Consider the following 18,088-nt stretch of genomic DNA (forward strand, 5'->3'; position numbering starts at 1 on the left):
ACCTGCATATGAAGGAAATAATCCTTCAAGAAGAACAAATGCAGCTTGATTATTGTGAGCCATTAATACATCAAGCACAAAGCAAGATCAATGATTGTCTTGACCCTGTTCACTAAACATGAAAATATGACATTGACTCTCAAATTTAACAATCAGAGGAAGATAACCATATTGATGATTTTTATAAATAAAGTCAATGATATTGTTACTGATATGGTGAACTTTCAAGCCCATGTGAATGATATGGAAAAAACGATGGATTGACAATTCCACTAACATAATGGTTACAGTGCTGCGTCCATACTTGAACAAAATATTTAAATTTGTTCATCAAGTTTGTACTTCCTGCAACTGTTCCTGTCCCCACCAACACAATGAGCTTGCTTGATTCTTTCTGGATGCTACATGGACATGTTTAGTGATCTCTACAAGGCATTTGGTTTTGCACAGTTGCTTGTTGCTTTTAATACTCTTGCACCAAATAATTCAAGGTAGAATTTTTTATTGGTAGAGGAGAATTGATGTAGGAGAGGAATTGATTATTAGATGGATCAACTTGACCCAATTCAATGAATGGGGCCAATGGCTTGTTGGATACTAAACCCAAATGTGTTTAATTAATTAGTGGTTCTTATGTGTTTGTAATTTAATTAGTAGTAGGCCTATGCTTATTTAAGGCTTTGTATTACAATGACATGTAATAGGGAGACCTTGGGCTTATGAGGATGGTTCAGGTTCCAACTTTATAAGGCGCTTTTTAGAAGACAACCATAAGGCCAATGGGCAAAAGTGGGCAATACCTCACTAGAGTTGAGCCAAGACTCTTACATGTGATATCAAAGCCATCTAGGGTATTATCATGTGGGCGGATCCTACACAAAGGTGTAAATCCCACTTAGATGTGTAGGCCACTCTAACAAGGGCGTCAAAGATCTTGTGCTTGTAAGGATGATTAAGGTTCCAACTATGTGAGGGGCCTTTTTTATAGGGCAAAACCATGAAGCCTGTGGGACAAAGTAGACAATACCTCAATAGAGTTGGGCCGAGACAGTTACACATTACTTGTACTAGATGTGTGTTTTAGGGGCTTATTTGTAAATCCATTGTCTTTAGGGATTTATTTGTAATTCTCTATTTCTAGGCATTCTTATAAATAAGGTGTGAAGCCATGGATGAGATAGTTTTTTGGTGAATTTGAAATTCAAAGTGAACCCGAGTTCCCCCCATCCCCACCTATATCTTCTTCTTCCTCTCTCTTCTTCCTTCTTCTCCTTTCCCTTACTTCTTTCTATTTCACCCATTATTTTCCCTCCATAGTACTCTTACTGCTGTTCTGCATTACCCTTATGCTGCATTTGGGAGCATGAGACCTTGGATTTGGATTTGGGTAGATTTGGACAAATTTCAATATAATTTTCTATTATATCTTATCCAAATCCAATACAAATCCAAACCCAAGGTCCCTCCAAACATAGGGTTAGTGTGCTCCGCAACAGGGGAGGCTTTAAGCAAGAACACTAATGGCTAAATTCTCAAAGTACATATGGCACATAAGATACCTTTCCAGTTGAAGTTGTGATGTAACCTAGGATTTGAAGAAAATCCTGGCTAGTTTGGAATTGAATTCAAATTTCTGAATCGATGTTCAAATCTCATTGAACAATGCAAAGTTCTGCCTTAGGCTGATTTTCTGCAATTTTCATCAAATAAGGATCAATTTGTGATCCAAGGGGCTGACTCAAGCCTACAAGACAGGGTTTGACTGAACTAAATGAAACACAAAGCCCAAGTAAATCCTCAAAGCAATCATTAAATAACATATCCGTAGGAAGACTAGAGTTGAAAACCAAGGATTCTAGGTGACCAGACTAAACTAGGGCCCCTTTTGGACTTTACCCATTACATATAAATCAAACTTGGCCTACAATACAAACAACCCAAAAGTTATAATTCATGCCAAGAAACCACAAAATTCTAAAAAGTTATTTGACAATCAAAATGCAAGGAACATGTAAATAAACCAATATTAAGGGATCGTCTAGAACCATTTTTATAGAAGTACTTTTGTTGAAAGAGTGTTGAATTTGATAAGTGCTGATAATAAGTGCTGAAAGTCATAAGTATTGTTTAGCTGTATCTAACTATAAATACTGATTATAAGTGCAGAAGAAATAAGTGGTGTTTGGAAAATCTATTTTATTTTAAGTGAGGTATGAATATATATTATCATATTTCATCATATAATTAATATGCTATAATACATAATAAAATAATATATGATTATTTTTAACTATTATATTTAATTAAGTTTATTAATATTTTTATTTAATGATTGATTATAATTTGTGTCAATTAATATTTTTAATTAACATTCAAATATTTTTATTTAGTAAAATAATATATGATTACCATTTTTAATTAACAATAACCTTATTACTAATTTATATTTTTTGAACCCACAAATTCCAACATTTATGAGCATGAACGAGCTGCTGGTTTGATCATCATCAGTAGGTGTGAGCATAATTCGGTTAAAACTGGATTAACCGAATTAACCAAGTAAATTCGGTCAGTTCGGTTAAAAACTTATTTGGCTTGATTCGGTTTTCATTTTCGTTGAATTTCCATTTTCTGTTTTCAGTTCAGTTTTTGAGTTCGGTTAACCGAATAGTATAAATTAATAATAAATAATTATATATATTACATATATTAAAACATTTTATATATTTATATATACTAAAATTCTATATATTTTTTATATATTTTATATGTTATTTATATTTTATAAATATTAAAAAGATTTAACCAAAATTTTGGTTCGGTAGGTTTTGAGTTCGGTCAATATGGAATTTCAATTTGGTTTGGTTAATGAGATTTTTTAATCGAAATTTTTCGGTCGGTTAATTCGGTTAATTAACTGAATTAACTGAACCAATTGAATGCTCAACCTAATCATCAGCATCATTCTAGGGGAGGCCGAAACCCTGAAAACCATAGGAATAAATTTGCACATGGAAAGGGGTTTGGGGTGCAAGAAAGATGAGCCACCGACAAAGCGGGCAAACACAAGCCACAGAGCACCACTGCGGCCACCACCAGATCTGAAAGCAGTCACTCTGATCTATGAAGGAGAGGGCTTGGGAGGGAGGGAAGGGGAGGGAGCCACACACACTATCAGTCCAGATAGGGGAGGGGAATTTTTTTAAATTGCAAAATTGCCACCTTAGTTCATTATAGTTACGAACTGCCACTCCTTGTGTAGACTACAGTACCCACTTTAAAGTGGTAGAAAAGCAAAGTTCATTAAAAAGTGGTTCAAAAAAGCACTTGTATTAAGTGCTTATTTCTATTCAAGCCAATCATTAATTTTTTATAACAAGTAGTTATTTTGAGTGATAAGTGCTACAAGAACTTTTTTTTCCAAGTGCTCCAAAATGGAGCATAAAACTCCAAATACAAACACAAACACTTGCCTTAGACCCAAAATTCTTATAGCATGTTTTTTTCTTCAAATAAAAAAAATATTCATTAAAGAAGGAAGAATGTACAAAAAGGAGCAGAAGAAAAATTCCTACAAAGAAAAGAGATCAAAGAAGAAAATTACAACCATAATACCACCAGCCAGCCACTCTCGCTGTAAATCTGAAATAGACGCCCCTTTAAAACAACCAGCTGTAAAACCCCAAAGCAAAGCCATTTAGCAAATTCTATCCTAGAGGAAACAACACCTCATCTTCTTCCCTGTAAAGTTGTAAACATTCCATTCCCATAAAATTGTGGAAAACCTGCAACTCCACAAAATCTATCCATCTCCACTCCTACCAAATCCTCTAAAAGATTTTGCCAACTAATCTTCCACTGATTCCAGTCAAACCCAGCTTTCTCCAAAATACAAAAAAAATCCAAACTTAATCCAAATCCTCCAAAAGAAAGAACAGTGAAGGAAAAGATGGGATGCAGATTCTGAATTATCGAAGCATACAAAGCCTTAGAAGACCTCCTACTTTCCAGCAGATTGTTGGTGTTTTTAACTCTAGTAAAAACCATAATAGTCAAAGGTGCAAGGCGCAAAGGGATACTTGGAACCGAGGTGCGAGGCGAAAGCGCTCACCTCACAACGGTGAGGCACATAATTATTAAAATTGTGTAGCATATTTGATGGATAAGTGATATATGAAAACACATCAATAGTAATATTATAATTTAAAATGTCAAATATTCAATACCAAAACATAAACACATAGATCAACATACGTAATTACACATGCAAGAGTCCAAGCTTTAAATTAGAAAGGAAATGAAAATGCCAGGCCAGAGGCACAAAAGCACTTGCCAACAGCAGGGCAGCCTGCCAGCCACCAGCAAGCAGTAGCAGCAAACTGCTGAGCCCTGAGGGCAGCAGCAAAATACCAAAGAAGTAGACTGATGAATCATTAAGACTGGCAATGACAACTCAATGGCTCGAAGCCTCTTGCTTGTTCGAAGGCTCTGGCGAAGGTTCTCTTGCTGGCGAAAGGCTCGAAGACTCGAAGACGAAGGTCATGCAGGTTCAAAGGCTTAAACCTCAAAAACAAAGGGCTCTTGCGAAGGCTCTCTTGCTGGTGAAGGCTCGTAGACTCGAAGGCTCGAAGATGAAGGTGTTTCGTGCTCGTTCGAAGGCACAAGAACAAAGATTGTGCTGGTTCAAAGGCTCAAACCTTGAAGACGAAGGGCTCCTGCGATGGCTTTCTTGCTGGTGAAGGCTCGAAAACGTGAAGACAAAACCTGGAGTCCTGGACTGCTGGTTTCGTGTTGGTTCAAAGGCTCGAAAACGAAGCCTGGACCTGCTGGTTTGAGTCGAAGCCTCTAGCTACGGCCAGGGCTGGTTCAAGTCTGGCTAGGTTTTCTTTCTTAAAAGGTTATAACAAATAAATGAAGTTAAAAGGTCAGATGTCTCAGGTGCAACTCACTGCACCTGCAGCCTCAGTGCGCCTCTTGAAAGTTGCCTCGCCTCAACCCTGATAAGGCGCTAGCCTTGTCACCCCACTGCGCCTCATGCCCAGGCGTGCCTCAGGTGCACTTTTGACTACTATGGTAAGAACCATCAACCAAAAAAATCCTTAAATCTTAGAAGTGAATTTGACATCCAAATACTGTGATTCAATGGGAAGGACATGTTTTCCCAAATTAAGTGCTCCAAAAAGAAACAAGAATAATCCAATCCACCCCCCCCCCCCCAATATAAACCTAGAGACACAACTGAAAATCCCTCCTATTGGATTGCAGACAACCCTCGAACAAGCATGAAAAAGAAGAGAGCTCTTCCATCTCCCTATTAGAAAACCTATGAAATGGAAATCCTAATAGAAATTGTCACCATTAGAAATCAAAGAAGAAATAACTCCATTGTGCTGCAAACAGAGACGATACAGATAAGGACAAGAAATGAGAAGCACAACAAGCAAATGTCTCCTCAAAAGCAAATACGAGAATCATTACCCACAACAGATTTGGTGATAAGGGATTAAGAGAGAATAGATTGAATACACCTCCAAGGACTCTCAACAGAACATCTTACTTCCATATTACAGTGGCTAAATATTTTATTTAGGCTTCCAAAGAGGTATATCAGTTATCACCCAAAACCTAGATTATCAAGTTTGCACCTAGAAGAAGGCTGAAGTGGGGGTTTATGTAGCTGAGGGGAAAAAAAGGTATGCATTAGAATCCTACATTCTGTGAGAAGGTTTCACAATCTGAATCAGATCTTTTTGAACTAGATGCATACATAATATCATACAAACTACGTCTAACAACTGTTACCAAAGATCAGGAAAATGTGGGATGTAAAAAAAAACTTTAATAGCTTCTTGTCAGTGAGTTTTTTATTTAGTATTCTGAAGAATGTTAGGCATGGCAGATTACCAATTTAGAAGCTGTTGAGTTCCTGCAATATATTGAAAGTGGGTTGGCCCTCTTGCTTGGCTGGCAATGTGAGATTAAGTTTTTAACAGTTAGTTGGTAAAGTATATGGTAAAATCATGTCAATATGCGAAAAAAGCAAAGGCCTTGAGCTCCATGAAGTAGTTGGTCCCATGAGTTTCCCTCATCATTAAAAAAAATCCCAAAAAAAAAAACAAATATTTATAACTACAGCGTACACTGGCATCGTGACTATGGTATTTTCACTTCTTGCCTGAATGACAGTGGGCAATGAAGTGTTTCAATAGTTACTTGCGAAAGGATATGCTAAATGTTTAATATGCAAAAGAAGTAAAAGCCTTGTGCTCAGTGAGGGAGTTGGGCTAAAGTATATGGTAAAATCATGTCAATATGAAAAAAAAAAAAGCAAAGGCCTTGAGCTCCATGAAGTAGTCGGTCCCATGAGTTTCCCTCGTCATTAAAAAAAATCCCAAAAACAAAAAACAAATATTTACAACTAGTACACTGGCATCGTGACTTTGGTATTTTCACTTCTTGCCTGGATGACAATGGGGGATGAAGTGTTTTAATAGTTACTTGGGAAAGGATATGCTAATGTTGAATATGCAAAAGAGATAAAAGCCTTGTGCTCAGTGAGGGAGTTAGGCCTAGGTATTTCCTTCTTCCTTTTTTTTCAGAAAGAAAAATAAAAAATAAAAAAATAAAAAAAGAATGATGATGATGATGATGAAGAAGAAGAAGAAAACCAAAAAATATTATTGCATTGTTGGCAAAATGATTTTGGCATTTTCACTTTTTGCTTGACATAGAAACATAGAGGACCTTATCAGTGGTTGGTGGGTAGAGACCAGAACAAAAAGAGCAAAATCAGTTGAAATGTGGCACAACTTAATGTCCTTGGGTGTGTATGGAAGGATACAAAAATGAGGATCATTGAAGATAAGTAGTCCATTTTAAAAATCAAATAAATTCTTCTCAGATTGCTTTTTATAGACATCCTCTGCACATAATTTTTTTTTTTTTTTTTTTTTTTGCCTAAAAACTCCTTTCTATGTCATGGATCATTGTAAGTTGGAAGCCTAGTGTTCCCTTTCATCATACACAAGGATTTCCAGCAACTTTTCATCCTAGTATCAAAAGAGAAATGCAGAGAGGGGAATATGTACATATAACTATATTATTAAAAAATAGATTTAAACTTAAAAATTAGAAAATTTTCAGAAAGAAAAAATAGCACAACGAAAGACGACAATAAATCCTTGAAGAGAAGAGAATCATTATATAAAACAAAATAAAGTTACCTCACTCGAAATACTTCACCACACCCATCAATTATCATTGCTGATGTGTTGTGACCACGCAATTCTGACTGGACTTCAGCATCGCTTAGCAAAGAACCATCTTCAATCCCAGAAAGAGTGTCTCCAAAAGAACTTGAACTCTCAGTTGCATCGTGGCAATCAGTTTTAGCTATACCAGTGTTACTAGTATTCACACAATCCATTATATCAAGCTCTCTATCTTCATTTCCATCAGGTGGCATTGTATGCTCATCCAGGAAAGCTTCAATAGCAGAGGCATTGTACTCATAATTACTTGTACACTTCAAAATATTATTCTCATGATCTTTTGGAGTTGTTCCATCTGTCTTGTTAGCCAAAACGTCCATAGCAGTTTCTGTTTTTCCTACCAGTTCTAAATCAGGACCCATGGCACAATATTTTGCAAACTCAGTTAACCTGCAGTATAATTCAATCCACTTTTTTAATGAATGAATTATATTTTGTCAGAAATGAAATAATTAAATTCCCATGGAATTTCACTCAAAAACAAGGAAGACAAATAAAAATACAGGAAAATCTACATGGGACTTGATAAAATCCAAACCACCATCAGTTGAGCTTCAGCTTCAGCTTCATCAATACAGTTTCATCAGTACTTTTTTAGGTTAGGGTTTGTTATTCAATTGAAAATATCTCAGAGTTTAAAATCATAAAATGAAAATTAAATTAAGGATTAAAATATGCTTTTTTTATCCAAAACTCAGTGAAGAGGATCGCTAAACTAAAATTAATCTGTCAGAACTTTCCATTGTTTTGAGCCAAGCAAAGCTCTCTCGAGTTACATTAACTGGGTATTCATACAATATTCTTTCAAAATGTAAACTTCAGATTCATCAATACAGTTCCATCAGTACTTTTAGGTTTGGTTTTGTTATTCAATTGAAAATATCTGAGAGTTAAAAATCATAAAATGAAAATTAAATTAAGGATTAAAAAATGCTTTTTTTATCCAAAACTCAGTGAAGAGGATCGATAAATATCACAAAAGCTTCATAGATAAATGCAGCTCACAACAAGAGTTAATCTGCCAGAACTTTCCCATTGTTTTGATCCGAGCAAAGCTTTCTCGAATTACATTAACTGAGTATTCTTACAATATTCTTTCAAAATGTAAACGGATAAACATCAGTATTCACTGTAAATTCTTCTCCTACTGATTTTAAAAATAAAATGAAATAGAACAGGACAACCTAAATGCACTAAAAAACAACTGATTTTAAAAATAAAATGAAATTAAACAAGGGCAACGCAAATACATCAAAAAACAAAATAGAACAGGACAACCTAAATGCACTAAAAAACAACTGATTTTAAAAATAAAACAAGGGCGACGCAAATGCATCAAAAAACAATCTGGTTAATTTCTCATATAAATTCTTATCAAACTCAGAAGAACATAACTCCACAACTGTTTTTTCAAATCTCAATATCAATTAACCATAATTCTCTTCATAAACTAGTCAAAGACATAGAGAACTAGATCAAACAAAGGGAATTAACAAAACTCATGAGTACTAACAATCGATCTGGTAAGTTTTCAAATGTAATACAAGAAAAATAATTCAATTGTTATTCCATTGAGCATGGAAATTTTATTTAAATTTTAAACAGCAGAGAAATAACGCTCCTGCTCGTGCAATGAGAGACTAACAAGGTGAGCTACCTAGCTGAACTTCATAATTTTTTTTTTGGGAAAAAGACACTCACCTCTTCTGAGATTTGGTAAAAAGACAAAGACCTCACTTGAGATTTTAGAAATGCCACAAACCTCTTTTGAGGTTTCAAAAATATCACAGACCTCCCTTGGGGTCTGCGGCGTCTGCCAAAAAGTCACAAACCTCCCCTTGTCTGTGTCTTTTTGGAAAACCTCAAGGAAGGTCTCTGGAATTCTTGAAATCTCAAGGAAGGTCTCTGGAACCTCAAGGGAGTACATTGTCTTTTTACCAAATTTAAGGGGAGGTCGATGTCCTTTGCCCTTTTTTTATCAATAAAAAAGGAATGCATAAAAGGGCATCAAGGGGATACTAAACCGTGGTACAAGAAATCAATCACCCTATAGGACGTCAAAAAATCAAAAATTACACTAAACTTGTTTGCAACAAGTCCAATATGACTGAAGCATTGAGATTGAATTTTTGAAAACCCATTTGTTCCTCTCTTTCCGAGCACACCAGAAAATTTCGAGAGGGACGAGAGCCAAAGCCTTCCTCTTTTACTTTGTTGCCCGAATCCCTCTCTAAGCCCTAAGTTCCTCCTCCCACAGATCTAGCCGACCTTCATAATTAAATACTGTTACATTCTAGTATGCCTCATTTTGACAGAACTATTGCTAGATAATTCTTAGGTAGAGATAAAGAGATATAACTGTACAGATAACCAATAACAGACCTCCCTTACTACAAGTCTCGCCAGCATGTGCTCGCATGCTGGATAATTAAGGCAATAATTGGGCATCTTCTGTTCTTATTACCAACTTGGAAACTAATCTTAAAGAAATTGCCAAATCTCGTTGGCAGTACCATTCTCCCCCGAAAAAAGACAGCGCCAATAGCAAACAGGTCATAGTTTCTGGCAAATGCCACCGACAACATCAATTAGTAGGAAGGCTCACACCCACTTCGGTATCTCTTTCTAATAGAACCAACTTGATAATTTCTATGTTCTTGTTCTTCTGATTCCAATATGTTCTTCCTATTCTAGGGCTTAGGGTTTTGGTGGTTTCATAGTATAGAATTTGAGCAATCAGTTTGTTTGATGCTTATTCTAAGTGGGTTTTCCTTATTTTTTCTTTCTTTTGCTATTTTTTTGGTTCTTTGGTTTTATAAAACCATGAATGAACTTAAGTGTATGTCAGTAAATCTGTAGATTCTGTACGTGTTTACACGCCTGGAAATTAACCAAGTAGGGAGTTGATATCTGTGCCAATATATATATATATATATATTTTATAATAATCTTCACTGGATTCTGTACAAAATTTTAATCAATAGCATAGTTATGCTCCATTGCTTTTTTGGTTAATTCTTAAATTAAACAGGGAATCCCTCTGTTTATTCTGGAGCTCATTTTTTCATTCAAAGAATATATATATATATATATAGCAAAGGAAAGTTTAAACGGAGAGAGAAAGAGTACTGGTTAATGGAGGATAGAGGTGTCAACAAGAAAAATAAAAAAATTCCAACTGTCATGTGGTGGAGCTTGTACGTAATTTGTTGAACTAGTGACACCAGTGTGGTTGGTGTTTACCAAGTCTGCTAGGGAAACTTGTTAACCATGTTCGCTCCTTCCAAGCAAACAAACCTAAGATAGTTGTGGTAGAAGTAACAAATAAGCACAAAAGGCAACACAGACTGGATCACCTAGTTGTAAAGTTAAACATGGACTAAATTTAAACAACATTGAACACAATGAACCAGCAGAAATGCAAAATAGTTTATTTCATTGAAAAATGGATGAGTTACGAAGCATGCAAGCACATGCTGTTGAGGCTAGTAATAAGGGAGGTCTATTATTGGTGACTTGTACAGTTAGCACTCTTTAGGTCTCCACCTAAGAATTATCCAGCATGCAAGCGCATGCTGGCGAGACTTGTAGTAAGGGAGGTTTGTTATTGGTTACTTGTACAGTTAGATCTCTTTGTCTCTACCTAAGAATTATCCAGCAATATATCTATCAAAACGAGTCATTTTAGAATGTAACAGTATTTAATTATGAAGGTCGGTTAGATCTGTGAGAGGGTAGCTTTGTGCTTGGAGAGGGATTCGGGCAACAATGTAAAAGAGGAAGGCTTTGTCTCTCATGCCTCTTGCAATTTTCCAGTGTGCTTGGAAAGAGAGGAACAAAAGGGTTTTCAAAATTTCAATCTTGATGCTTCAGTTCAGCAAAGAGTAGTGGTTTACTACAGTTACTAGTTGGCATAGTGAACTTCTTGCAAATGAGTTTAATGTAACTTTTTATTTTTGTGACATCCTAGAGGGTGATTGATTTCTTGTACCAAGGTTTGGCATCCCCTTGATGCCCTTTTAATGCATTCCTTTTGTACTAGTGTGCTTGGCACATGCAACATATCATATATGATGCTGAATTGTTGTTTCAGGGTTTTCATTCTAAATTTAGTATGAGGATCAGCTTTCAAACCTGAATTTGGCAAAGTCATTGCAAGTATCCTCTCAACTGCACCATAATGACCTGGTTTGAAATCACAATCAGGATTATACTTTCCTGTGTTTTGCAACTCAAGAAGAGCCTCAATTAATTTTTCATCTTCTTCTTTGGCCCACAACCTTTTGTTTTTACCAAGACCACGAGTGTCATACAATGCCATACCTAAAAAATCAAAATTCAAGAATACAAGAAACATTCAATATAATGGATGCATCATTAAAATTCAATATAATGGACAGTATCACTACAATCAAGATTCAAAAATACATGTCAAACAAGAAGTCCATACATTTTACATACATATAGGAGTCGCCTCAATCTAATTAGAGACTAAAACATTAAAGAAACATTTAATATAATGGATGCATCATAATTCAATGTAATGGATAGTATCACTACAACCAAGACTCAATAATACATGCAAAACAAGAAGTCCATTCATTTGATGTATATATACGAGTTTTTACATTAACTACTACTTCAAGAAGTTCATACAACCAAACAAATTTCATTAGATATTTTGTCTCTACTGATTGAACATATCAATTGCTAGATTATCTCTCCAAGAAATCCATTCATTTTATGTTTCAATTGTTGTGATTGAATCACCCTACATGCTAGAGGATGCTGGTTGCAATATATCCAACTCGTTCTCCAATAAGTCAATTGTCATATTTTTTTTCTTATGAAATTATGGAGAAGACAAAATGCCATAACAATTCGACTTTGCATTTTGATTGGATGAAAAGAAAGACTCCTAAGAATGGCCCGCATAGCTTTAGCAATCCCAAACACCTCTCAATGACATTCCTAGCAGTAGCATGTTTCATTTTGAAAAATTCTGGAGGGGTGGTTGGTTGGTGTCTTTCCCTCACTCATTCAAATGGTATCTTTTTCCTCTATAGGGTGCGAGAAACCCTTGGCAATTTGTGTATCCAACATCAACAAGATAATAGCTACCTATATTTGGGCAATCATATGAACTACCAATTAATATTTTGCGTAAGTATATGGTAAAGTTTTTATCACTAATTGTAAATATTTGCTACTTACCATGCGGGACTTTTAATCCATTCCTCCTACTCAATACATCTCGAAGTATTCTACCATCAGCCACTAAGCCTTCCCAACCAAGCAATATGTAAATGAATTCAATAGCTTGAGAACATGCAGCCGAGACATTAGTAGCAATTTACCTCTTTCTTGTCCTATACCTAGGTTTATCCTGTATAGGTACCATCGCTCTTATGTATGTGTATGTCCCATTTAAAGCTTTGAGGCAATTCTTGTGTGTTTGAGGAAAAGTAAGTAAATTAAGTTAGATTCTTTTAAACAAATTATGAATGTATTTATGAAAAAAAATATGCATGCATAGATACCTTGAACCACTTCCACCTCCTATTTGTTGAGTTTGTTGGTACTGGCTCTGGCTTTTTACGTAACTCTCCTTGCAAGCATATGATGGCACTTAAAACCCTATTGAAATGCCAACTAATAGTTTCATTTGATCGCTCAAAATCTTTTTTTATTAGCATATACTTTTGATGATGAGCAAGAACATGCAAAAACATTGCCACTTGGTCATCCACCAACATATTTTTGAGTCTTTGTCTCCAACAAACTTTGGAGCATGGAACATTATTTGGTAAAAGCTTGCCTATTCATTCTAAGTTGCGCTATGCAAGTTGAGTCACTCACATTATCACATATGCTTGGCAGTAGATGTTCTTTCTTTTGATAAGTAATAAGTTTATTGATATCAAAATGAATGCCAAATACACAAGGAGTGTACATGGGGTAAACAAATCAAAAACAGAAATTAAAAGAATCTAGTAAGTAGTAACTCAAAAACAGAAGAAAATGATTGGTTTCGCAAAGCAGCCAATCAATCCATCAAAGTTGTAAAGAAAAATAGATCTTTTTTGCATGTATCTTCGTAACAAATGGGATGCACAAAGGTCCCACCAGGATACTACACATTGCATGTTTTTTGTATGCGTTTCTATTGCTACCAACTTCTTTTGTCTTATCAAAAGGTTATGATCTATGTTTAAATGTGCCATAATTGTTATAGATAAGCCCGAAAGAAAAATTTATAAATATAAATCAAATAATAATAGTAAGGTACAAACCACAAATATGTAAAAATGAAATTCGAAAGTAACCTTAAAATACAACTTGAAATATCAGCATCAAAAATAATCATTCAAATTCAGAAATAGTAGAAGCGAAAAAAAATTATAAATGCTAAATGCACCCTCTTTCTCACACATTCTATGACATTATGTTAATAAGATTCATGACTCATCTTCGTGGAAAAATCAAAAAATTGTACACTAGTAACATGCAAATCATTAATGTGAGTCATGATACCCAATTAGTCAATTACACAACAATTCACAAGGGCAGTTCTCATATTTGATTGTTTATCGACAACAATTTGAGTTTTCTCTTGAACATCTTGGGAGGGTCTAGACTCTAGGATACTCGTGACTATGGAGAAATTGTTCTAGACTGATGAAACTCTTTAAGATCGAAAGTAGTGTCATGGGTTGGTAGCTTGAGAAATTTCTCAGCTTCCAAAGCCATGCGATAAGCCTCAGATAGAGTAGTGGGACATTTTTGAGTTTTGCAAAATCATATGCCTCTGATTTCATGCCTCAACACTAAATTTAGCCTCCAAAATATATATTAAACAATCGAAGATGGATTTCTTTTTCTTTGAACCAACATCAAAGTCTCACTAATAGAAAGTAGCCTATTACAAGAAATCTCAAGTTGTCGCAGCTAAGGCTTAATAGAGTGCTGGTAGACTTAATTCGTCCTTTAAAACATCGAAATTGCATTGACAGCCCAATTTCTCAAGCTAACTTTCCGATTTCTCAAGTCAACACAAAATAAAAGCCTTGAAATGCAGCAACTGAAGTCTGAATCCAATTGGTACTGAAATTATTCTCCAAACATGTAACTTGCACTAGCACTTGAATCTTCCTCAATTCTGATTCAAACTCTTAAAAAAAAAAAAAACAAAATTCAGACCTGAATTTCCACACCCTCATGGGATTTTCTAGTGACAATTTCTTTTCCCAGCCATCCCCCCATTTTCCGGGAAACATGGGAGATAATTTTCCATCCCAACAATCAGATTCAGTCCACTGCCCCGGCTTATCCTTAAGCTGAATTCCATATTGAATGTAAGAAGAAGAAAGCAATGGTTTTGGATGTGCCTGCAGAGAGCAGCTCTGGGAATTCTTCTGCAATACTTGATTCAGAAGCTGGGATGCATAGAAAAAATGAAATATTTTTGCTTTCTTAAATATATATATATATATGTTTTTGCTTCTGTGAAAAATAATTTTTTTTTTGTATTATTATATGCTTATTTGTAGAGTTCAAGAAGAAGAAACAGGGTCAAAAGCAGTGATCAGAAGAAGATGATGAGAAGCCCAAGGAAGTGGTTCATGTGACAGCAAGAAGAGGACAAGCTACTGACAGCCACAGTTTAGCAGAGAGGGTATGTAATACATACATATCTACATACATAAATATATGCAACAGTTGGGTTTAGGTCTTGAAGATCTTGAAATCCTTCAATATAACACTTGTGATTGATAAAGCCCGCCGAACTAGGAGTGGCAAAGCAGCAAACCATGTGAAAATAAAACTGAATGGCTTTGGAAGCTGCAAATCATCATTTAAAATAAACTAAGATATATATAAATAAACAAATAAATTTGTGTTTGATTTCAATGAATTAATTTATTATCTATTATATAAATGAGAATTTTTTTTTCTTGGTGTATTCTGTACCTTCCTTGTGGCATCAGTATCCGATACAAAGTCATTATCTAGTATTGGCATACTGTCTTAGCATTCCATGTGTTTCCTGGATTGGGTTCAAACCTTGAAACAATTTAACTATTCTATCTTTTTTACCTTAACTCTTCTTTAGTTTCATCTGCTGAAGGTTATGCATTTTTGGAATTACATAAACAAGGAAATTCAATCTGTAATATGAACACGCAATTCCTCATAACTACGGCAGAAATACTACTCACTCGAAACTCATGCTAAATGCAAGAATAATGCAAATTATTGTCTCACCAGTAATCATCTTCACACTTGTTACAAAATGTTTCTCTATTTAAAGTTGTCAATCTATCTACTTGGAACACGTTTGTTTTCCAGAAATTGTGAATTTTTTGAGAAATTCTGTTGTGCTTTCTCTTTGAGGTTTACAAATCAAGGGTATCTCTATTACAAAACTGAAAAGATAGCCTCCTTTAGAAATTGTGAATTCATTGGAAGAATATTTTCCTCCCACACCTCCCTCCCCTCCCCATCTTCTCTTTAAGCAGGCAGGGACAGCATTCTGCCAAAATAGCCTTATTCAGACAATATCTCAAATTGTTATGTACAGGCAACCAATGAACAATGAAAAACTAGTTGAGTTTAATGCCATAACAATCATCCCACCACTAGTTCATATATGGTCAGAAGCAGAACTAAAAAAAATAATAATAATTATTTACCTCCAAAACATATGTGATTTCAAATCCAGTCAAATCATCCAGGAAGAAAAACCTGTTAGAACAAAAAATGAAAATATGACAAAACACAATGAATGATAATGCATATCCTCATAGATATCTCAAAATATAGTTTTCATATAAACTTAAAAGAACATAATACATGACCATATACAAAATCATGATCCAAGGATTGTTCAGCTCCTCAAACAACATAGAGTCATTTGATATATATATATTGCAGGAAAAAGACAAAAAAAATTCCTGTGACAAAAGCCTATACCCCTATACGACTGTCCTACAATATACATTAATGAAATCAACATGGCAATTTAGACGAGTGAGCCAAAAATTTATTAAAACTAAAAACATTCATGCCCATGCAGCCCAATCACAGCATCAGATTCAGAAAAATAACAGTAACAATGATAAAGCAGCCTAGTGCATGAGGTTCTTACAAAAGTGGTGACTAGGGGGTACCAAACAAAGACAAGCCTTGCCCCAAGCAGAGAGACTGTATCTACAAATTGAACAGATGACTCCCACATAACAATGGATCAAAGTTAGCAAACTTACTTTAATAGCATAAGTTCAGTATTAAATTATACTATGATGAATGCAGGATGAAAACCAACCAAGAGTCATTAACAAACAAGTTATTAGCGCAGCAGAAGTGACACAACAAAATATAAACTTGTGCAAAGGGGTAATGAGACGCCACTAACTTTTTTTTGTGCATTTAAGCATAATGCATTGAGTTAACAGTGCTTTCATTTCTTTTCAATTGTTTAAAAAACCGAAGTTTTGAAACTCGAAGTTACTTCCCATAAATGTTCACATTATCACATATTCTAGCATGAAGGTTTGCTACGCTACTGAGCTCATTTGATAATAAGAATTGAGATATCTTACAGCCTAGTAGGATCCAACAGATTGGTCACAGCAGTTGGAAAAGCCCCACAATTGATACTGCATAGACTTCCCTGCCAAAAATAAACAAAGAACCACTGTAAATACATATTACACCAAACCTCGGTAATCAACAATCATTTCTAAATTTGAAATCAAAAAATTAGTCCCTAAAAGACTCATAAATGACATATTAACACATCAAAAAAGCAACAAACTGTACAATTAGCATCTGAAAAACAAAACTAGTATAAAAGGGTCTTTCATAATCCATGACTAATAGATTTACAAATGAACTTCAAACAACAGAAAAAAAGAAGAAAAACTGCAAGGCCTACAATTCTGTCACAGCTCTATAACCTCCAAGTGTGAAGCGACCCCAAACCCAGCATCTAAATCTCAGGAAATTCTGAACAGATTAGGATTGATAAGAAAATTGAAAGGAAACTTCACCTGAAAATAAGCACACACGACTTGCAGCACCCAAATGCCACTGAACTGAAGAAACCACCGCCGAGATAATGTTCTCTGAACAAAGCCCCAACACTTCCCGAGTCCCAAAAGCCTACAAATCAGTTGTTGAATCGCTCAAATTGATCGATTTCTGCAGCGCAAATATAGTTCAATACAGCAAAGAAAAAACCTAATCACTGCGCCCGAAACGCACCGCTTTCAACCAGATTCCCAAAAGCTCGTCTCCGCAAAGAGAAGCTGAAAAGAGAGGAGAAAGGGACGGGAGAACGGAGAGAGAGAGAGAGAGAGAGAGAGAGAGAGAGAGAGAGAGAGAGAGGAATTTCGGGGAGAATCGGGGATGAGAGTAAGCGCTGTACTTAGAACCAGCATTCCTAATTTCCTTCCATCGAATCCTCACTTTTAATGGAAAGGGGCATTCCAAAATGAATGATTATTTTCACTTTAAAAAATATAATCAAATATAGAAATTGAAATGAATATTGAAATAGAATGTATTTTTTTATTCATATTTTTTGAGTAAATTTTCATTCAATTTTATTATTGCCTTATTCTATATTGCAAATTGCATCATGTTAAAGTGACATTTAAGTCCATTGAACTATTTTTTAATTATAAAAAAAAATTTGATTTAACATATTTGATCATATGGAATATGTATAAGCAATTAATATATATACTTAGACAAAATTATCTTATCGAGAAACAAAATTATTACGTGGCGATAATTAGGAGAGGACCTTTTTT

General features: G+C 35.0%; 1 protein-coding gene across 16 annotated transcripts in view; it reads right to left on the minus strand.

Annotated features, from left to right (window-relative positions):
- The window catches only part of LOC131166959 (uncharacterized), a 36,923-nt gene extending 19,168 nt beyond the window's left edge, over positions 1 to 17,755 (minus strand). For 2 of the 16 annotated variants that reach the window (XM_058125646.1, XM_058125640.1), the window contains exons 1-6: positions 17,538 to 17,716; positions 17,324 to 17,435; positions 16,874 to 16,944; positions 15,965 to 16,016; positions 11,406 to 11,594; positions 7,224 to 7,681 (exon numbers count right to left, since the gene is read on the minus strand). In XM_058125646.1, the coding sequence (XP_057981629.1) occupies positions 7,224 to 7,633 (410 nt within the window). In that variant the 5' untranslated portion in view covers positions 7,634 to 7,681; positions 11,406 to 11,594; positions 15,965 to 16,016; ... (1 more) ...; positions 17,324 to 17,435; positions 17,538 to 17,716. Of the gene's footprint in view, positions 1 to 7,223; positions 7,682 to 7,786; positions 7,836 to 11,405; positions 11,595 to 15,964; positions 16,017 to 16,419; positions 16,482 to 16,873; positions 16,945 to 17,323; positions 17,436 to 17,513 lie in introns of those variants that run through there. The other 14 variants (XM_058125638.1, XM_058125634.1, XM_058125645.1 and 11 more) reach the window with 12 other exon arrangements.
- Between the last annotated feature and the right edge of the window lie 333 nt (positions 17,756 to 18,088).

This window comes from Malania oleifera, chromosome 10 (genome assembly GCF_029873635.1).
Source record: "Malania oleifera isolate guangnan ecotype guangnan chromosome 10, ASM2987363v1, whole genome shotgun sequence".
NCBI classification, from domain to species: Eukaryota; Viridiplantae; Streptophyta; class Magnoliopsida; order Santalales; family Ximeniaceae; genus Malania; species Malania oleifera.